At 38.3% G+C, this 23611-nt stretch overlaps 1 protein-coding gene across 1 annotated transcript in view; it reads right to left on the bottom strand.

Annotated features, from left to right (window-relative positions):
* Window positions 1-20064, bottom strand: part of ARID2 (AT-rich interaction domain 2) — a 163554-nt gene extending 143490 nt beyond the window's left edge. Inside the window, exons 1-3 of the mRNA XM_080810039.1 lie at window positions 19852-20064; window positions 19643-19736; window positions 18481-18578 (exon numbers count right to left, since the gene is read on the bottom strand). Coding sequence (XP_080666165.1) covers window positions 18481-18578; window positions 19643-19736; window positions 19852-19943 — 284 coding nt within the window. The 5' untranslated portion in view covers window positions 19944-20064. The remainder of the gene's footprint in view (window positions 1-18480; window positions 18579-19642; window positions 19737-19851) is intronic.
* Window positions 20065-23611: the final 3547 nt, after the last annotated feature.

The following is a 23611-nucleotide window of genomic DNA, read 5'->3' as shown; positions in this document are numbered from 1 at the left end:
ATACAATGTTATGTCAGTTATATCTCAAAATTTGAAAAGGTGAAAAAAGAATAATTCACATTTATTTGAAAATGTGATAAAAAGATTATCCCATTTTCTAATCAAACCAGACAAGTGTGCTTGCCATTTCTGTCACTATTTGCCCCGATCTCAAATCTATCCCACACACCAGTATAAGATTAATGTTCCCCAAATATCATTTTGATCAAGAAACTGTTCTGTTAAAAAACAAGTAAACAATACAAATCTCATATCCTCACTATATACAGAATGATAAAGGTCAAACATCTTGATCTGATTTTCAAAATCCTCCATAATATACTACCAAACATTGGTCTCCAACCTACCTTACCCCAATCACATGCACAAACCCTCTGAGGAAGCAGGGTTCACGAATTGCGTATACCCTCATTTCCTCTTTTCCTCATACCTAAAAAGAGCTCTATTTTCCTTTTTTTTCCCCATCTGAATCCAACTGGTCTTTTGGTGCCAAACTTGAGAGCTCTTCCATAAACTCCTCCCTACCCTAAAACCAAAGTGATTTCCTTCTTTCCTTATTTCCAATGACCCTTCCTCCAGTGTTCATTAATTCCAGTAGCCACACATTAACTCCTATGCACTAATAATCACTGTGTTATGATAATGTGGCTACAAAGCTACATAAAACTAAGTCCCTATTTCCTTGAGCTCAAAGTGCAATATGGGAGACAGACCTGAAAGAAATACATTACAGTGGTGTCTGTAATAGAGGTATAAATGGGAGGAAAAGTGGGATCATAAGGATCACTTCAAGCTTTTGGGAAGATAAGAAAAGGCTTTTCAGAGAAGGTGACATTTATGTTAAGTTTCAAGGATGGGTAGGAGTATGTCAGGCAAAAAAGAAGGGAAAGGAATTCCAGGCAGAGAAAACAGCACATGCAAAAGCAGAGAGGCGAGAAAAACTTGGCATGTTTAGACCACTATAAATAGATGAGCATGGCTGGAGTTCAGAGCACATTAACTAAGTCTACCAACACTTACTGGCTTCCCATTCACCAAGCCTTAAAACAAATGAAAAAGCGTGGTATCTCTTAAAAGAAAGTGCAAGAATATGGCACCCAACTGGTTGGCACAATTAATTCACACAAAACAAGCAGTACTGAACACTTATTATGTACTATGTACCTAAGATAGAGAAATAAAGAGCATAGCTCTTGCTCTGAATGAGCTAACACTGTAGCAGGAGAGAGTCAGGTTTTGGTAGACATATTTTAAGGTTTAATCCTTATGACAAAAGACTAGGAGAAAACATACTACAATATTAATTGTGCTCAATATTTCTCCCTTCTTTGTATTTTTAGATTGTGTACAATAAGCAAGTGTTTTCTTAGATTGTGTACAATAAGCAAGTGTTACTCTACTTTGATAATTACAGAAAATAGTTTATAACTGATATAGTACAAAAGCTGACATCCAACGGGTTCTCAGTAAGTCTCTGAATAGGTTTCTGCTACTTAAGCGTATCAAAAATTTTAGATGCATAACTTTAGATATCTCAAATATGGCAACTTATCACCACCTTAAGAGCTATGATCTTTGTTGGTACAAAACACCATCATTTCTCATATGGATTATATAATTAGCTCCCCAAGATGTCTCCTTGCTTCTGCCCCTGAGGTCCCTTCTTCATCTATACATAACAAAGCACCTAAAGAGATTCAGACAATGGTATATCATCCTCAAGATCCTCCAATGGCTTCAGCATAAGGCAAAGACCTTATAAAGGCCCTACAAGGTCAGCTACCAGCTCTGTATCTCCGGTTTAATCATCTCCAACTTCTCTTCTCTTTACTAACTTTAGCCACAATGGCCTCCTCACTGTTCCCAGGTATGCTCCGTTGCTGTCTGTTCACTCTTATCCCAGATATCCACCTGGTCTTCTCCCTCTCCTTTGAGTCTTTATTCAAATGCCACCCTCTATTATAAAGACTTTTCTTGCCTGCTCTATCTAAAGATGTTACACTCTCTCCATCCAAAAACCACCTCCTTTATTTGCCTTATTTTTCTCCTTGTAGTTTTCTAATACACTGCTTTACTTATTTGTGTAATATCAGTCTCCTTTCCTGAGCTCCAAAGAGAAAGATTTTCCTCTATTTTCATCACTGATTTATGTCCAGTGCATAGAGCAGTGTCTGGCAAATGAAAGATGATCAATTGCTATTCACTGAATCGAATAAAGAGCAGTATTCTGCCTAATGGTTACAAGTTTGGTCTCTAGGCGCAGAAGACTGTGATCAAATTCCAGCTCCACCACTTCGCATTGTGTGACCTTGTGAAAGTTACTTAACCTCTCTAAATCTTAGTCTCCTCATCTATAAAATGACGATGATGGTATCAATCTTATAGGATGGTTTTGAGGATCAGAATAATGCAGGATGAGCACAGTGCTTTGCAAACAGTAAATGTTCAATATATGTTAGCTATTACTATGATGATAATGAACAATCCTGACTCATGTTTCCACTGAGTTATTGCATCACTTCCAATATCCATTTTTTCAGAAATAGTAGTTACCTTGCAAAATCCTTTGATCTTCATCTGCTAGTTTGAAACAAAATCAGTATTACTCTGGATGAACTCTTACCTTACACAAGATTATATTCTATTGTAGTTTATAGAGAGAGGGATGGGGAAACATTAGAGTCTATTTTACCTTTAAAAGAAAAGTGCTATATAAAACAGCACAAAATGCCACTTTTATCACAATGTTAATTTATACTCTACAACTAGAACTGACTCTGCATAAAAGCACACAAAATGTTAAGCTTAGGGCCAGATCAATGGAATGCTATACTTCTAATACTGTATTTTAGAATTGTTCAGTTCTTTCAGAATTTCCAAATTAGATTTTCTATTCACTGAGAAGCCCGCCATACCCATCTGGGTTCATAAGGATCTCCCCAATGGCAGAGGATCTGATTTGGTTCAACTATAACGTATCAAATATTGAATTAGGGGCTTTAAGAGGTATACAAAAGTAAAAAAAGTCCTTGACCCCAAGACTGTGGCAGTAAAATAAGAGCGTGAATTATAATTCGTAAAGCTAAACTCTAATCTTGATACCATTGCTTATTAGCAATGGTAAAGGTAATTTTCATCTTCTAAAAGATAGGTTAATACCTAACTTGTAGAGTTGTAAAAATCCAGTAAGATGACTATTTGCAGATTTGAACTATACCATAAATTGTACTGCAGCACGCAAATTCTGTTGAAAAAATTAAAAGCATTTTAAAAAATTAAAGCATTTAATTTAAAAAAATTTAAAGCATTTTTAAAAATGCTTTAAAAAATTAAAGCATTTAAAAAAAAATAAAAGCCACAATCCCACACCTACCTCAACCATTTGCATACTTTGCTTATTCCCTTCAAGACCTTTCTTCATATACTTTTTAAAAATTTTTTTATTTTTTTAATTTTTTTTAAAGATTTTATTTATTTATTTGACAGACAGAGATCACAAGTAGGTGGAGAGGCAGGCAGAGAGAGAGGGAGAAGCAGGCTCCCCACTGAGCAGAGAGCCCGATGTGGGGATCTATCCCAGGAGCCTGGGATCATGACCTGAGCTGAAGGCAGAGGCTTTAACCCACTGAGCTACCCAGGCGCCCCATTTCTTCATATACTTTTTTATAAAGTTGTAGTCATGTGCACTTGGAGGAAGACAACATAGTACACCTTTTCTGGAACCAAATGGCCCAGGTTCAAAGACTAGCTCCTGAACTTACTGTGTGACCATGATTCTTAAATTTCTCTGTCCTATATGCTTTTCTATAACGTTGGTATAATAACAGAGCCTATGACAGGGAGGTGTGAAGAAAAAATGAGTTACAGTAAACCATTTAGCACAGTGCCTGGCACATGACAAATTCAATAAAGAACTAAAAAGCAAAAATCAAATATAAACAGTATTCTGTTTTATAAAAAACTTAAGATAATGTCATAAAGCCAAAAGTACGCTTTTGTGTACTTCTAAAGTACCATAAGAAAGATTCTTTTAAAAGGACTCCAGGATACTTTACATTGACTCTGTCTTAAGTAAATCTCCTTGCCATCCTTTTGTCTAGATATTTAATAATGTATAACAGAATCCATCTATTGCTTCATACTTCCAGTAGAGGTCTCCATCTAAAAAATAATGGACCAGACTGAAAACTTTAAACTTTAAATTAGTATTCCTGGTTATTAAATAAAAAAAATTATCAAATATGTAATTTTAACTTTTTCCAAGCAAAACATTTAAATATAAGGAATATTTCTCAAGTAAAAAGTGATTTTTCCCAGTGATTGTTTTATAGGTTTTATAGGTTTTGCTATGTGCTTTCCAATAATACTCATCCTGTGAACAGGAAGAGGAAAGAGATAAGATTGCTGATACAAATGACCTATCAAGTACATAATTATCACTGCTACTGGCCAACAATTAAAAACCTATACCTTGTAGATGGTAAAAGTCAGTAGAATCACCTTAATGTAAATAAAAATAAAGGTCACATTTTATAGTAGCAAAGAAACCTCTGACGATCTTCTACATTTATTCCTTTAAGTCAGAATAGAGTGGCTAGAATAATAAAGGCAGCCCTGACTTCTACTTTCTCCTTCTATCACTCAGTAATAGTGATCTTAAGGAAGTTAATCATCCTTATGCAGGCTCAGCAGAAAAAAATATCCTTATTTCTAGCTTACCAAAAAGCATGGGGTTAGACGACTTCCTTAAAAATCCCTTCTAGTCCTAAGAATAGTGATGCTATGAATTGATAGGTTAGGTAGCCATCTCCAATTCTAACTACATACTTCTTGTTCCTAGCTTTAGAAATCTATAAGCTATACTATTAGGCCTCTAAATGTTACATTTGCATATAGTATCTAATGTCTGTCTCAGCGTAGCCCCTTAAATGGGTAAGATTTGGTAATATCTATAAGATTTGATTTGTTCAAGAACTGGCCAAGAAATTATCAAGCCATTTGCTTAAAGCTAATAAATAGTATTGCGTGTATGTGCGCATATGCGTACTTGTGCACATCCATACATACATCCATTTAAGTTAACCCCCATAGTTGGTAAAGAAGGGCATAAAGAAGGAAGGATGATCTAAGTAACTCTCAAAACTAACAAGACTTTAATATCTAAATTATATCTAAATCTGAGGATCAGATATGCAATGTAAAAACTTAGCATTTAAATTAGTGGTAATGGATTTGAATGGATTCACTGAAACAAGTATTTAAGATTTCTGATTATAACTAAAATATGAATTTGCTTTTCATCTCCACAGGGTGGATAACCTATAAAGACAGTTAGACAAAAACAATTACTTCTCATCTTGAGAATATAAAAATTAAGCAATGATCAAATCATGGTTTATACTAGTTTTAATAATATAAAATCAAGCAATTAATTAAATTATTGTCTTGTTTTTATATAGCATGTGATGCAAGAGCCAGCAAAGAACGAAATAGTAAAGACTTTTTAATGGATAGATAAAACAGAAAAGGTAATCATCTTCTAAAGTTATCATTTAGTACTGCAGCTGATTTTTTTATTTATATGTTAAAATCCTAGAACATGAGAAATATTCACATTCAAATATAAGCTGTGAAATGGGACTTAAAAACTATAATATTCAGAATTAGCTCCCTCTTGAATACAGATAATAAATACAGGTTAAAAAAAATAAAACTGAATTTTAGTAGATAAAACATATGAAGGATATCTCTAAATCTGACTTCTAAGTCTAATAGTATCATTCATTCAATAAACAGATACAGAAAAACTATCTTAGTAGTACATACAGAGTTAAGACTACATCAAGAACATATAGCAGGGGACACCGAGATGGCCCAGTTGGTTGAGCAACTACTCTTGGTTTCAGCTCAGGTCTTCATCTCAGGGTCAGGAGATCAAGCCCAAAGGCGGCGGGTTCTGTGCACAAAGACTGCTTGAGATTTTCTCCCTTTCCCTCTTCCTCCCCCTAGGCCCCTCTCCCTGCTGAAGTGTGTGTGTGTCTCTCTCTAAAACAAATAAATAAAATCTTAAAGAAAAAAAAACAAAAACACATATCAGGCAGTATCTTAGTCAATGAGGAAATGCCAGAAACATCAAATTAAGGTCATCATCAAGGCAAAGACACCTTCATCTTTCCAACTATTTAAGAGTGGCCAATACAATTAGACCAAAGAAAATAATTAAAGGCATAAAATAATTAAAGGCATAAAATTTAGGAAAGAAGTAGAACCACCTCTATTTGCATATGACATCCTAGTATATCCAAAAATTCCTAAAAATCTATGATAAAATTAATACAAACAGTAAAACAACTGGGGCACCTGGGTGGCTCAGTCAGTTAAGCAACAGACTCTTGATTTCACCTCAGGTCATGATCTCAGGGTTGTGAGAGCAAGCCCTGACTGGGCATGATGGAGCCTGCTTAGAATTCTTTCTCTCCTCCTCCTCCTTCTGTCCCTATGCAACCCCCTCCCTAAAAACCAACCAAAAACTGCCTCCAAAAAACAGTAAAACAATTGAGTAAGGCAGATTATAATACAAAAAATAATTTTCATGTAAATAAATTATAACCAATTAAAATACTAAAATGGAAGAAAAACCACATTTGTAGTAGGAACAGAAATGATAATATAATCTAAGAATAAACTTTAAAAATGTCCAAAACCTGTAAAAGGAAAATTTTAGACTTCTTGCGTAACACAAAAAGATTTGAATAGGAAGACTTCCATTGTTCTTGGATAGTTCAACTCTATACCATCATCTCAGTTCTTCTGCAATAATTTATAAACTTAATGTAGTATCTATTCCAAACAAAACAAAACAAAGAGCTTTTTTTTCTGGAAATAGAACAAATTGACACTAAAGTTCATATGGAAAAATAGACATAAAATAGCCATGAAAACTTCCTTAAAAAACCTACAAAACTCTGAGATGGGAATGGCACTACCAAATATTAGAACATGCTATCTATGGAGCGCCTGGATGGCTCACTAGGTTAAGTGACCAACTCTTGGCTTCAGCTCAGGTCATGATCTCAGGCTTACGAGATTGAGCCCCCAAATGCACTAATGTGGAGTCTGCTTGTCCCCCTCCCCCACCCCTGTCCTCCCTCCTGTTCACACATGCACATACATGTGCGTTCCCTCTCTTTCTCAAATAGATAAAATCTTAAAACATGCTCTGTATGCCATAATAATTAAAATATAGTGAGATACCATTTTTTAACCCGTTACATTGTTAAGACTTAAAAAGCTTGATAGTACATGACAAGGCTGCAGGAAATAGGCACTTTCCATATACTGGGGTGGGAATCCTAAATAGTTCTATCCTACAAAGGGAATTTGGCAATATTTAACAAAACTACATATGCATTTATTCTTTGATTACATCAACACCCACTTTAGTAATTACTCTGAAGATACATCTCCAAAACTTTAAAAATAGGTTTGCTTAAGGTTACTAGATTTGCATTAGATTACTTATATGGCATTATTTGCTATTCTGAATGTTGGAACCAACCTAAGTGCCATTATGGGGGAGATAAACTAGGATACAGCCACACAATGGAATACTATACAGCTGTAAAACAAACAAACAAAAAGAATGGGACTTTGTGTATTTATTAGAGTGATAGTCAAGATACATTAAGTGAAAAAAGGCAAAATGCATTCTTCATTTTAACAGAAACTAAGAATGCATACATATATGTGAATGCATACACATAGGTAGTGTGTATACACACACACACATGCACACACACATAATTTTTGCAAAAAGAAACAGAAAGGATAACCAGACACTAAGGAAACTAGTTACCAACAAAGCATGGGTGGGAAGTGGGTAGAAGAGAAATGGAAGGGAAGAGGATAACTTCCAAGTATCTTAAATTATGATTTTAGAACTTTATTGTTTTACATACTCATAAATAAAGTCACAAATTAAAGTGGGGAAAATCACAAAATTGAATTCAAATGGAAAAAATACGAATTTACTATATTTTAAGTGAATAACAGTAACAGGAGAAAAAAAGGATCCAGCCACTGCAAATTTTTTAACAAAATACCAATATAACTTCAGTCTGAACACAAAAAGAACTGCAAAGAATTTGTAACTCTACTTAGCAGGTTTGTTGTCTGTAGTGGTACAGGTATAACAATTCTTAAACTATATACTCTATGTATTACAGACCTGACAAGTTGAGTACATACACTGGTGTTGGGAACTAGGGTTCTCAATGCAGGAGAAGGAAGATACATGCATAATATGAAAGAAGGCAAGAAGACACTTGTGTGGATTTATAGCCAGAGATTTCAGTATATACAGCACTGTGATTTTTAACATATGTGTATTTGTATGTAGAATAACTAAACTTCATAACCCTTACTCTGAGAGAGCCTGGAAGACAGACAACCCAACAACAATCAGTACACCTACCAACCAGATTCTGGTTTCTGAATACCATTCAATGCTAAAAAACAAACAAACAAACAAACAGACCCACCCAGGACATTCCTTGGAGAAATAGCTAATGCTAGAGATGGGTAAGCAAAATACAAGTTGAGCCTGGAAAATCTTATTTTGTCAAAAAGTAGAGAAGAGCTTAAAAATGGGAACATGTTAAAAATACAGCAGCCAGCTTGAAAGGGCTCCTCCTAGCCAAATTTAAGCAACAAAATGCATAATAATAGATATTAATCCACTGTATAAAATAAAAATATAATAAATAATGAGAATGAAAACACTTTCCTTATCACAGACTGCTAACTAAGAAATGCAGAAGGAATGATAAAGTTAGAAAATAAGCACTGTAAACCATTATAATTAACTGATTCAGGGAAGAATCATCAATGGATGTTAAAATTATTAGGTAAAAGTTTAATGGTTAGCAAGGTATTTATATGCTCTCAAAGTATCCCCACATGTTAATTATTAATGACAAAAGAGAAAATGGAAACTTTACAGTAGAGACACCAGGAGGACATCACCTTAAACCAAAGTTAACATCACCAATAGGACAAAGTGACATTTGGCCCCCTGCCAAAAATGCCTAACCTGAATCTAATCCAGGAAAACCATCAGACAAATCCAAATTTTATAATACAGTTGGCCTGTACTGCTCAAAAATGGTAATATCATGAAAGGCTGAAGAACCAGAAATATAAGTAAACGTATTACAAGATTATGGACTTGTGGGGGTGGGTACAATATGCTATAAAAAACATATTTGGGACAAGCGGCAAAATTTGAATAAAGTCTATATATAATACAGATAAAATGATTGTATCTATGTTAAGTTTTCTGAATTTAGTAACTGTACTGTTGATACATTAAGAGAATGTTTTATTCTTAATATACACCCATATTTAAAGGACATACCTATAATGATATCAAATGATTACACATAGTAATAATAATGTGAGTATATATCTATATATCATCACATATAAAGAGAAAATATAAAGCAAATGTGGCAAAATAATAACAATTAGTCAATAGCCAATGAAGTGTAAATAAGGGTTCACATTATAGTAAAAAAATTGAACCATTTTTAAAAAAGAAAACACAGAAAGGAAGAATAATGATTAAGTTTACCATTTCTCAAACAGATTTTTTACTAATAGAGTCAATTAATGAACTGCAATGTGGGGCTATCACAAATTCAGATGTTTGACTTTTTAATGGTGTAAACTAAAAAGATTATAACAAACCATGTAAGAATATATCACCTATTAATTGGGAGTGCACTTAGAGATACAGCCTGCTAAGGTAGGGACTTCTTTTTATGAAGTATGAGGTGGTCTTATTTGAGTTCAGCTACAGTGAAAATTCACCTCATCTATGAGCCATTATGAAAAGTATAATCAACCCGGACATTATTACTGATGACTTTAAATTTAGCCCCATCTCTAAAGTACTACAAGCAGGTACTTCCTACATAAGCCCTAACTTAGAGTGACTTCTTTGTCCTATTTTAACAGATGAATGTTCCTATTCACCGCATGTATGTTTCTACTAACATTTTACTTATTCAAAATTAACCAATAGGCTAGCAGAGGAACAAAAAAAATTTCATCTGAAAACACTTCACCATGAATGATATAATTACTTGATAAAAATGATCTTTGTGCACAGAGCAACTGACCACTGAATGCTATAAAGTAAGAATTAACCAATGACACAAGAAAGAACTCAGAAAGGCTAGAATCAGATTTCACAATATTTCACATATTTCACAATAAGATATATATGCAAACAACAGATTCTTATAGAACTTTACTTAAATCTTGCTTCATAAAAAGCAACATTTTATTTTGGCCCCACTAAATGGTAAGGAAAAAAATCATTTACTGATAGAAACAGAAAGTAAACATATCAGGAACATGGAATATACCTGAAGATATTTTACAACTGTGGATAATGATGGGTGATAAATAACACAATGATTTGTTAAAGCAAGACTATCACTAGGGAAGGAAACAGAAAGGTAAAGGGGAAAAAGTGTGGTCTGAAAATATATTAAAAGAAAAAAACTTTCCTAACTGGCCATAATGACTGATACTTGGATTGAGAGTTGGATATAACCTACAGCCTTTTTCTTTTTTTTTTTTTTTTTAAAGAAGTAGCCATATGCTCCAAAAGAAAAGAGTTTGAGTTACCACTCAAAATTTTATTCTGAGTGTTATTTTTTCTAAGATTAAATAACAGCAATTACTTCTGAAATTGGAAATGATAAACATAAAATCTCACATATAAAAATGGCTTGAAAAATGAAGACAGTGCATTAAAAAACAAATTACTGTTAATGTTGTTATTTGTATAGGAATTTATAAAATGTAAGTTACCTTCCCTCAGCAGTACCGGGACAGACCAACAAAATCCCCACAGAGTAGAAAAACATTCAATATATTCAATATATTCAATAAAACAAATGGCATCTTACTTGGGACAAATACCATAAAGTCCTATATAGAAAAAAAAAACGCACCTAGATATTAAGGAAAACTTATTTTTTAATTACTTTTTAAAATTCAAATTACACAAATACAGTTAGGGTAAGTTTGAAATAGTAATTCATGTTCCCTTTCACTCCCCTCAACTGAAGTGGAGCCCTTGCTAGCTTCTCTGGAGCCCAGAGACAAAAGTGTAGGGTGTGTCCAGGCTCTGCTTAGCGATGACAGGTGCAGTTTGAGCAGGTGCCCCAGACCAGATGTCACGTAGAGGTTTTGTTCTGGATGTAGCCCTGGCCAATATGCTCATGCCAAGTTAAACTAGTTATCTCAGCAACTAAATTAGTTTCATTACAATAATTAGATCACCTGTTCTTGAACTTCACACACTAAGAATCACCTATGGCACACCTTTTAAAAATACAAACTATTATTATTTAAAACCACTCATCAATTTTCACACCACTAAAATGGGACAGCATAAACACGATTATGTCTCATGATTCAGTGAAAAGCACAGCACTACAAACACAAGTATGCCTAAAATACCAAACTTGAATTTTATCTAACTTTAAATCTAACTATCCATTTTCAGGGAATAAATACAGGGGATAGAGGAACAAGTTAACTGACACTAGAAGGAAGCAATCAAACAAATCCAGAATTTGGTACAGTCTGAAGAACAAATGACCCCATTACTTCAAAAATCAATGGTATGATAGTAAAAGAAAAAGGGAACTGTCAAGAGACTAATGAGATAAAACAGCCAAACAAAAGATTCAGCCAAACCACAAAATCTCCCACAATAAGATGGGGTGGACCCTGGAAACACTGACTTAGATACTAATGGAATTACACATCTATCATTCTGGGGCAACAATTCAGAACGTTGATAGCTACCCCCAGATATCACAAAGAGATTATAGCTCCAGTAACAGGTTATTGCAATGTACTTAGTCAACAGGGTATATATCTTGTAGAAATGAATTAACATCCACTCATTACATAATGAATATGCAAAAAGTATCAAAGCACAAATGACATTCTTTATATTTTGAAACAGAAAAATATATGTTAGACTCTGATGTTAGCAACACAATTCTTGGAAAGCTTAATGAAATTCATAGATAATCTGAACATTAAAGAGAGTGACATTTGCTCTAAATCATCTCTTTGTTCTAGGTCCCCCAAAAGTTTTATTTCCAAGTGAAAGCATCAACAAATTTTATGATAGGTAACCAATACCAGTATCAATCAGCATATATGCATTTTTGTGCACTTCTGAATAAACAGAATCAATCTGCCTATTTTCCTTGGTTCTACTATGAATAAACAGTACTAACCATGTTACTTAAATTTATTTCAAATTCACAAGCCAATAATTTTGCTTTTCATAAAAACTGTGCTTTTAACTTCAAGCCATAAAATATCTGAAGATAATCTTTTTAACTCCAGGAAGTTTGGTCCTTAAGCGAATATTTACTTCTAAACAGCTTTTCCTAATGTCAAAATTCATGATATGACTTCTCAGTTTTTAAAGTTCTAGAACTGAAGTAAATACAAATTTTTAACAGGACTCTCACAATATTTCAACAAAAGTATTACTATTCCATAAAAGAATGTGATCAATAATTCTGCTATAATTCTTTATAGAGAGCTTTGTATAGACAAATTTTAAAAACAAACTTAAATATAAATATCCTGTTTAAAAAAAAAAAGCCTCTAGTTAGAATGATGGACAACAGGGGAAATATAGGGCAGTTACTTGCTTCTTGGGAGCTGCTGATTCAAACAAGAATTTTGAGTTAAAAGAAGACTAAGTGGTCAAATAAAATCATAAATTCCTTTGTCATAAAGAATATCAAGTTAATCTATGAACCATTGCCTAAGACTTAAAAAAATCTTTATCATGGTCATTTTTTTGTTGTTGTTTTTTGTTTTTTGGGATTTTTTGTCTTCTGTCCTTCATCACATTATAGTTTAAATGTAGAAAAAATATTGTTATGTATCTACAAGGACAGCTTTCTCCATTCTAGACCAACCAAAGCTACTGCTTATCTTACAGGGCAACTTTTCTTCTATTTGGACTCAAGTATTTCTTTACCTTTCTTTTATTGTCAAGGAACATGAAATAAGTTTAACATCCCCCTATTTCACACAAATATTTAACAAGTATTACCAATGTAATTTTGCATAGCCATTGTTAAAGACACGCCAACAATAGCTCCTAAAAATTTATATTCATATTTATATACCTCTATATAAATATACATAATTACCTCATTTCTCATTTCCTCATTATTTTCCATATTTAAAATTTCTCCTCCTTAACCCCTATTTCTTCTAGATCAGAATTTCCCAAATTGTGCTCTAAAGTACTTAACAAGTGTTCCTCAAACATGCGGTTTCACACCACACTCCTGCGATGTGTGGTAGTGTTTGGGAAACACCATTTACTATGGTACAGGGAAGGAGATAATAAATTGTTTCTCCAGGCTGTCTAGAGATCCACATGCCCATCAACAAAATAAAGTCTCTAAGAAGTCCTGCAATAAAGTAACCCAATTTTGCTTTACTGCTCAAATTCATTTGGCGTTTTTTCAAGGACATTTCGAGAGAACAGTATTTTATAAAGCACAAATTGGGAATTTCTACTCTAATTGATCCTCAATACCAGAGTATGGTGATGATGTTGGTGGCAGATCAAAGAAGCACAGACAGAGAAAATCCCCCTCGCTCCGCCCCATACGTCTTCTAATTCCCAATTTGGACAAAATGCATTTTTGCCAGTAAATTTTAGTAATGCCTATACCACTCTAGAAAATGCCAAGTAGACTTCTTTACCAAATATTAATGAAAGCTCTAAACACTTCACCTAAAAATATGTATTGAATACTTGCTCACAGACTAATACACTTAAGTTCCAATGAATTAAAATGTTTGTTCCTCATTCCTTTTCCAACTTCCAGTATCATTCAGTTTGGCAATAAAGAAGAGTCACAGCAGTGATATGCTTTTCTACTAAAGTTACAGAGGATTTTACACACAACCAACTATGGAAATACTGACTCCACAACAGTGTATGGGTAGGATTATAAAAGAGTGCTCCTATTTAGAAATAGACATTTTTAGTTAACTGCTAAGGCAGAAAATATAAATGTAAAAAAGCACAAACATTTTTGGGAGTTATGGTTAAGTTCCTAGTTGGTACCCTCAGTAAAATACATATCTTCAGCAAACGAACTATCTTGGAGTGAGTTAGGTTTATTTCTACTTTGGGGCAAATTTAAGCTGTTTAAACATTATTTCTAAGATACAACATCAACCTAGCCAAGCCCTGATCAGTCTTTCAACTTTCTCTACTTCCTTTTCAACATGTCTGCATGCCCTTTAAAATGTAACAGAATATCAGAAGATATCAAAATCAGGTTTGTTCAGAATGAAAGGATACAGTTTATAATATTAAATTTAAAATGCATATATGAATAATTTATTTAAATACAGCTGTCCTTCCAATCTCCATATTACTTTTATTTTTCTTCCTTGAATAAAGCAAGAAATGTCTGCTTAACAACTCTGTTTAGCAAGTCACAGAGTCAGTGTATTACTTTTCTATTACAATTGTGAAGCATTCGTTCACTTAACATCAAGTGATTCATAAAAATGCTTTCTCTTAAAAGAGGTAATCTACATGGTGTACACTAACTAGAGAACATGAATGTATTCATTCTATTTAAGTGATAAATGTAAACTCTTTAGATTGATAAAATTTAAGGGAGGACTTTATTCAGCAAGAGGGGAAAAAATAGAATAAATTCACAATGCAACTGAAAATTCACTCTGGTGGATACAATGCCACAATAAAGTTGCTATTTCAAAGGTAGGTACATGTAAAAAAAAATTTAATATTATAAGGAAATCAGTAATACCTAGTTTTGTACAATAAATTTTTTAGGAGCTCCTGGGTGGCTCAGTGGTTCAGCATCTGCCTTCTGCTCAGGTCATGATCCCAGAGTCCTGGGATCAAGCCCCACATCCGGCTCCTTGCTCAGTGGGAAACCTGCTTCTCCTTCTCCCACTCCCCCTGCTTCTGTTCCCTCTCTCCCTGTGTCTCTGTCAAATAAATAAGTGAAATCTTATAATAAATAAATAAATAAAAATAAATATTTTAATGTCGAAGATATTTCATCTCCTTTCTAAAAAATCAAGTTTTATAACAGAAACATTAAGTTAACCTTGACTACTGCTCTTATAAGCTACAACAAAATTCTTCAGCTTAGTATTTGAAATATTTACCTAAATCTCCATACCAAGTCTTCAAATTTTTAATGGAAATAAGAGTAGTAAATTGTGCCCCAATCTTTGCACCAAAACAGAACAAAAAATAAAATAAAATTCACTGAGTAAATATAGAACATTGTGTATAGCTACACATTCATATTGGGCATACATTTAACCATATGTAACTTCCAACCACATTTTAATTTCTTAAAATCATTTGTGACTAACTGAATTCATAATAGACTGATTAAATATTACAGAACATGTGTCAGGAATACAACTTTTTTGTCCAGTTAACAAATGCTCCTAAGCACGTGGATATAGTTTGCACTTTAATTTCTCCAACTACAAGAATGTAGAAAATATTACCTTATCTTTTTATAGTGATAGGGATATTCTAGTAATTACCATCTGTGGAAGAAATGGAGATGGACAGGCCAAGAAAGGAACTAAGTGAAAACAAAATACATGGACATGATGGAGGATTAATATCCAATTTTTAAATAGAGTACTCTCACACATTACTAGTAGGCATGAACATTTAAAACATTAAATGCCGGTGTTTAAACAAATCATCAATCACATTTTCAATTTTAAACTTTGAGAAATTTTTATACGCAATCTACAACTGAACAAAGGTATGTTTGATACAATCAAGCAAACTTTCTGACAGACCACTGAACTCAAGTCTCTACACTCAAGACTATGTTTGTATCAAAACGAACACAGAAATGTTAGAATATATACATGGCCAGCACACTAGTTTGCTCCTCTTTATTTAAATGTCTGTAATATCATGAAGATGTACCATATCTTCATCCTGGCTATACTAGGCTAACAGCCTTCCATCCAATTAATCATGAAATTACAGAGGTATGTCAGCAAATATTAAACTTATTGAGTAAATGAGAACTGATATGTGTAATAGCAGTCTTATAATAGTCAAAGGAAAAGCAATTCTTATTTTAAAAAATTATTCTACCTGTGATTTATAAAACACACTGCATTGTCTGCTTATCAGAAACCATGATATTCAATTTGATATACCAAAGAGGGAACTCACAAAGTCACTTTATTACTATTTCTTACTATAAAGAGGCACTCTTATGGTTAAGTAACAGAATTACTGTGAAAGCTTGGCATCCTGTCTGCCAGTTAAGATTTTTCAGAGGAAGATGTAAAACCCAGCATAATACATGTCCTCTAATTGTGCAATATTACACCACTATCAAAAAAAAAATCTTTCAAGGTTGGTAGTACCCAATTTTTGACCAGCATATTTCTCCTGTATTTCTTTACAAGCCAAGCAAATCTTCACATGGCTTTATTTTCCAAAACAAATGCTTCAACTTTTTTCCTAGTAGCCTAGCTACAACCCTACAAAAACAAACCTGGAGAGTGACATATGGAGGAAAAACAAGTTTAGCTAAGGACATAGTTCAAAAAGCAGCTTCTAATAGGAGCATAAAGCTCAAATTGATCCAAGAACAATGTAAAGAGTTGCAAACAATCTGAAGCTCTATATTTAAAAATAGTACTTATAAGTACAATCAGTGAATGATACGATCTCCGGATAGAAATTATAACTGGAAAAACAGTATTTATGTAACTTGCAAAAAAACTGGAATTCTAGACATTTAATTGAATATGCTAAAGTCCTGTTTGTATATTCTTCACAATAACACATGTCTCATGAACCACTCATATCATTCAGTACCTTCTGGATATTAAATATCAATCAATCAATCCAATAAATATCAGGCATAACTTTAAAATGTGTTTTAAACAGTTTAAAATCCAAATAGTTCAAACTGATTACCAAAAAACCAAGACCTGTATTAATAATATTCTTCTCGATGTTATAAATGGAAATGAGCAAATGAATTAGCACGGTAAATATAAAATTCTCTACTTCTCATCACATTACTAGATAAACAGTTTGGGGGGTTAATTTCACTTTATTGTTTTAGACCTTTATTTAAAAATGTACTCTGACACACTGCCATCACGCACACACTAGAACAGATAACAACTAGCCATATTTAATATTTTCTAGACTTCTGTGTAACTCAGTAACTACCCACAAAGTTCTGTGAACTCTTCAGCTTCAAGCCTGAAGTCAATCTAAGATAGCCAATAGAAAGTACACCTGGGCAATTACTGCATTTCCTACTTCAGAAAGCTGAACTTCACACAGAATATCTACATTTGGATATTGCATTTGGAGCAATGATAAATGCCAAACTCAATGCAGAAGCCATGTTAACTAAAAAAAGGCTATCCCTTTTTTATATCCCTTTAATTATATCATTATTAAAAAGCAATAAATATGAAGAGCATTATTTTAGTTCTAAATAACCACCACCAACTAAAGACCCTCTATGAGAAACTAAGCATTAAAAATAAAAGATGACCTCGTAATATATTACAATATGAAAATATTATCAGAAAAAAATATATAAAGCTTAATCAGAAAATATATTACCTAAGCTGCATGACCTATCAACTGAATAAGAAATGTATTTTGCCATAAAGAGTCAAAAAAGGAGGGAGAGAATGAAAGGAAATCCAAATCATAATGTTCCCTTTCACAGTATCCTTAATCTTCCTTCATATATAATAATCCTTTTGAACGTTTTTATGTCACTCAAAAATTCCAAAGAACTTTTTGAAAAACAATCCTGGTCACCTAAGGCACCAACATGTTATGCTGTGTGGAAACATTCTACTGAGAAACCACTCCCGTTACATGATTCCACACAAGAGGTTTCATTTTTTTTTAAATCTTAAAGTAAGAATTTAAAAAGGCAAAGGAGTTTCCAAAGCAAAGTAAAAATTTTCCCAAGGGATACAAAGTTTCATTAACTATCTTAACTCTTTTACTAAGCATCACCTCTCTGCCCCTCCGTGGATATCAAGCAATCAATAACAATGTCACAAAAGAATGTTTACCAAGATGGGGGGTGGGGTGTCACCTGTAATGATCCTGTATGAAAAATGTAAACAATCCTAAAAAAGGTGAGGAAAACTTTCACCTTCCTACAACCCCACTTTATGGATATTTGATGTTTCTCAGACTGAAAAAAACGAACAGACGTTTAGAAACTGCTTGGTGAGCAAGGTTTGTTTGGGGGGGTTCTTTTTTCCCCTAAAAACAAACGTCCCCTTAAGACCCTCAATTCCAAATACTGTGAAAGAGTCACTACTACTCACCGCAAGTAATACTGTTTTAAAGCAAAGGCAGCGTTAGAACAACTTCTGGGAAAGTTGAACTCTTCAACAATTTCTCCCCACTGATTCTTCTCAGAAACCTGTTAAAAACACAGCCACACTTGTCTGAGAGTGCACCATCCAAGAAAACTCTAACCTAACTATGAAATAAATACCCATTCTACAGAGATCTGTAGATACCTCAGGCATCAGTGGGTGTTTCAGATCGATCCGTAAGAGTAACTAAGCAAGGGCTGCTTGAATCACTGTGTTTTCACCCGAGAGCCCAGTATTTAATAGCACTTGTTTTGTTTGGGGGGCGGGAGGGGGGTGGTGGGTTTGTTTTGTTTTTGAAGCCCGGACAATAACCAATCGCAAGTCCCTCTGTCGCCCCCTTTTAAATCTCAACGCGGTCCGTTTACACTAAAAAAAAAAAAAGTTCAAAAGGATCAATACTGTTCCGGACAGCGACGTCCGCAGGTTCTGGGGGGGCCGGGGCCGGGGCCGATTCCGATCCCTCTCCCAGATCTATCCATCTCCATAGGCCCTTCTTTGAGGCCTACAGCTTCTGCCTAGCCTTGAAGCCTAAGATGGCTATTTGGAGACAGGTCCTGGTTTCTTTTGTTAGCTGTATAAACCGAGGGCGACGGGGCCGAGGCTGTGCCCCCGGCTGCCGGGATCATTTCGCAGCCGATTATCGATGTTAAACCTGCCCGCGCTAATTTTGAGTTGCACGAAAACTGCTCTCAGAGTCTGTGTGTCTCTGTGTCTCCGCCTGTGCTAGAGCGGCAGCGGCGGCAGAGCTGACTCGCGAGCGAGCGAGCGGGCGGGCGGGCGCGGGCGCGGGGCTCGGGCGGGCGCCCCGCACGCCCGCACTCCCCGCCGCGGCGCTCAGACCCCGCCGGGCCGGCCGGGCACCGGGCAGGGCGCGAGCCGGCGCCGGGCCGCCCGCCCGCCCGAGCCCCGCGCCCGCCGCGCGCACGCGAGCCACCAGGCCAAAAACAGCCCCGCCGCCGTCCGCCTCCGTGCCACCGGCTGGGAGCGAAAAGAACGCCTTTTGCCCCCGCGGGCCACCCCCCCGGCCCCGAGCGCCCACTCCGGGGTCAAAGGAGACTTTTTGGAAGAGGCCAGCGAGAGGGAAATACAAATTAAAACTTCCACTCACCTTCGCGAATCCGCCTAAAGTAGTGACTCTGGTGTAGAGACCGTGAAGATCCAGCTCCTTCCCACCCACCGCAGGGATTTTTTTAAAAGGCGACCTGCGGGAGAGAGAAAGCCCCGCACTTGTCAGCCGGGACCCCGCGCCCGGCCCGGGCGGGTGAGCCCCGTTCGCCCCGGCTCGCCCCGGCGCTGCCCCCCCGGTTCTGCTCTCACCCTCTGCTGTGGTGGAACTGCCGCAGCTCGTCCAGGAAAGCGAGTCCCTTTCTCCGCTCGTCCGGAGGCGCCTTCCCCGTCGAGTTTGCCATTATTTTTTCAAAGGAGGTTTTAAAAAAACCCAGATCGGTGTTTTAAAAGCGCCCCCCGCTCCCTGCGCTTCCTACCAGAGCCCGGAGCCCATTCCTCGGCCGGCGGCGGCGGGGCTCAGTCATGGGCCGGCGGTGGCGGCGGCGGCGGCGGCGGCGGCGGCGGCGGCGCAGGGAGGGAGGGAGGGAGGGGGAGGAGGAGGAGGAGGAGGGGAAGGAGGGAGCAGGAGGCCAGGGGGAGAGGAGGGAAGGAGGGAGGGGAATTTCTAAAAAAGTTTAAAGAAATCGGAGCGAAACTAGAGGGGCAGGCGACTGCCGGATCCGCGCGAAGCCGCGGGGCGAGCGCGGCCCCCACCCCTTCCTTCCCTCCCCGCGGCCCGGCTCTCGCCCGCCTCTCAGCGCCGCCGGCCCAGGCGGCTCGGCCTGGGGACGCGATTCAACATGGTGCTGCTGCCGGGGGCGCGCGAGCGGGCGAGGGGAAAGGCGAGTCGACGGTGAGGGGCCGGGGCGGCCGGAGGCCCGGGAGTTTCGGCGGCCGCGGCGGCGGGGCTGGGGCAGGCGGGGCTGGGGGTGGGGAGGGGGAGGTCTGTGTGGTGGTTTGTGGAAAGAGGGGTGACAGCGTGTATTCCGGCCGCAGCTCCGCGGGGCCCTCGCATACATTCACGCGCGGCCTCGGCCGCGGCGGCTGGGGCGTCCCCGGGCAGAAAGCACCGGCGGCAGCCGAGCCGCTGCGCGCCGCCCGCCCGCTTCCTTCCCCGCCAGCCTCCCTCTCTGCTGCCGCCAGCGCCGCCGCCACGGCTGGGCACCAGCGCCGCACAGCGACCCCCGAGGGCCGGCCGCGGCACTGCGCCTGGCTCCACACCGCCCCGGCAGCTCCTCGCGGGGAACAATAGACTCGGCTCGCCGGGCTTAGGGTTCATCTGCAATGTGCCGCACATTTCACACGCACACAAAGCCGGCGGAAAGGGGGGCGGCGCGGGGAAACGGCCACTACCGGTTGTTCCAGGGTTAGGGGTGGAGGCGATGTTCGCGTCCCCGGCCCGGCTGTTGGAAGGGCCGACTAGGAGTCCCTGCCAGCCCGACAGAACCAGTCTGGCGCTCGGTAGGGAAGGCAAGCTCCGAGGGGTAGCTCCTCACGCTACGCATCATTCACAGACCGGAATAAAGTCAATTTCTTACCTTTTTTTTTTTTTTAAGGTCTAAAGGAATCGGCTTTTCTGAGCCTTGTGCTAGTATTTTGGGGCCTGATTAGCACATTTTCCATGAATTATCCACAGACTAACTTTAGCAAACTGTAAATTAAATACAATGTGAACTGTCCTAGTTCTGTGGAAATACAGTAAAGCTCAATTCATCCTGCTTTTGGTTGGTTCCACATATCAGACTAGATATTTTATGCTGAGTTATGCAAACAGTAATTAAACAGGTTGGGAACCAATCTTTTGAACTTTTGACAATAATTAACGCTTTTATTTTTATATTAAGGTATCTGAAAGATAGATGCGCTTAAGCAAATCTTGAGTAAGACCTTGTTCTTCCTTGCTTTCAGACGTCTCAAATACCATCCCCGGTTAAAATATGTTGAAGGTTAATTTTAAAAAAGGCTGCTCAAAGAGACACTAATCATCTCAACAAATACTCCCACCTAAGTTTGCATTTACAAAGGGCGTTGGAGTCGGCCCTTTACTACGAATGTTAATTAAGCGTCACAGTGTATGAAGCGTATCATTATTCCCATTTTAGTGATGGCTACTATGGGCAAAGTCACCGAGTAACCCAAGGTCACAGACTTATAAAGGTCTGAATGATTATCATTTCAGGTAGTGGTTCCAATGGGAACATTTATTTGGCGGTGAAAAAAATTATGTAATATAGCCCAGCATGCTTCCGGTGCTCACTCTAGGAAACGGATTTATTTCCCAAGAAAAGTTTGTCTCTTAAATGGGGTTGGAATGAGGCTGTGGCTAGGAAGTTCCTGACACCCAAGGGCCAGTGAGTGTCTCGGAAGTCAGTGAAAGGCGGAGACCGGGCTGGGGGAGTGGAGAAGCCAGGTCTGGTCCCGCGGCAAGGGGGGGTGGGTAGGAGGGAGACCAGGTCATCCGTCCCTTCCCCCACCGGTCCTCTTAGGGGTGGTGGAGATGTGGGCCTCAGAGTTGCGTGGCCGGGGCTGTGCGGATTCCCTAAACGCCGCACTTGCTCACAGCCCCTTACGTAACTGTCAGCGCCGGGGATTCCCTAGAGGGGGTCATTCTATTCAACCATTACACACACCCCAGGCTGCTGCCGCCGCGCCGCCGCCGCCTCACAAAATGGCGGCGCCCATAGAGGAGACAGCGGCCGCCTCCTCGGCCCCATTTTGTGGGAGGCGAGAGATCTGTCAACATGGAATACCTCGGCTGAGGATGCATCCGAGTTTGGAGATTCTGCTTGAGAGATGGAGCCGAGGGGACCTCATTCAACGGAAAATGTCAGCGACTTCTGTTACCTCCACGCTATTTTTTTTTTTAACTATTTTCATTTTCTGGAAGGAAACGCCAGAAGCTGCCGGGGTAATTGTAACTAAGGGGAGAAGGGAAGGCTTCAGCTGACTGCTCGGGGGACTTGCCGCGGCGTTTTGGTAGCTTTCGTTGCCCTTCCGCGCTCCCTGCAGCTGACCGCGATCTCGCGGAGAGTCGCCTGAGCGGGCCGGCCTGCTCCGAGGGGACGGGGACAGGGCTACGCGGGACGAAAGCGGCGGCCTCAGCCGCGCCACTTGTGCAGCGAGACTTTTCGATAGTTTTTAAATGCCAGAGTCCACAGCACCGTCGGTACCCCTCATCAGGGTCGTGGGCTTGGGAACCTCGGACGCCCAGCTTCGGGAACTCGCGGTCGGCCGGGAGCGGGAGCGCTGGGAAGCCGGGTCGATGGAAACCGGCGGTACTCGGGGATTCCGGCAGCCCCGGCCCGCCAGGTGGTCGCGATCCGCACCCGGGTCCAGGATAGTGCTGATGGGGCAGGAGTGGGACGGAAGGCATGTACACTGAAATTTAGGTCGTCGGAGTCGGGATTTAGGGTTGTTTGTTGCCAGTGTCTCAGGTCAGACGTTAGAACATCTTTTCTAGTATCCTACTCTGCAGTGGGCAAATCTGTTTGTCTTGTTTCATATGAAGGGCGGAGTGGAGGGATGACTTTTTTTATTTTTCAGGGGGAGGTTGCCACTTCTAAGACACTGTTTGCTGTTAATGTGTATTTGTGTGTACACACATGCATATACAATAGTGTGTTTTGCTTTTAAGTACAAATTTCGAAGGGTAAAGACCTGGAGTATGATACTAATGTTTTAATGACCTTAAAAAAAATTAAGATGTGATATGTAACTGGAGAGTTGACTCTGAAAAAAAACAACCCTTTTCTGAAAAGAAGCTGTCATCTTCAAAATGGAGTCCTAAAGTATATCTGATGAATAGAATTTAAATTCATAACACTTTGGATAAGCTCTAGACAAAGAAAAAAAAACATTAAATTTTATGTTTAACAGATTACTACATGGTCCAACTTCTCCAAAACTAGAAAAAGGTAAAGCAAAATCTATTAAGGGTATTTGCTTGTAAGAAGAATGCATGGGTTTAAAAAAAGAGGAGATACATCTGTTAAAACTTAAATATGCATTTTGGGAATAACTTATTTCAATT

Source organism: Martes martes (assembly GCF_963455335.1).
Source record: "Martes martes genome assembly, chromosome: 8".
NCBI lineage: Eukaryota > Metazoa > Chordata > Mammalia > Carnivora > Mustelidae > Martes > Martes martes.
Note: the sequence above shows the minus strand (reverse complement) of the source record. Positions and strands in the feature narration are given on the sequence as shown.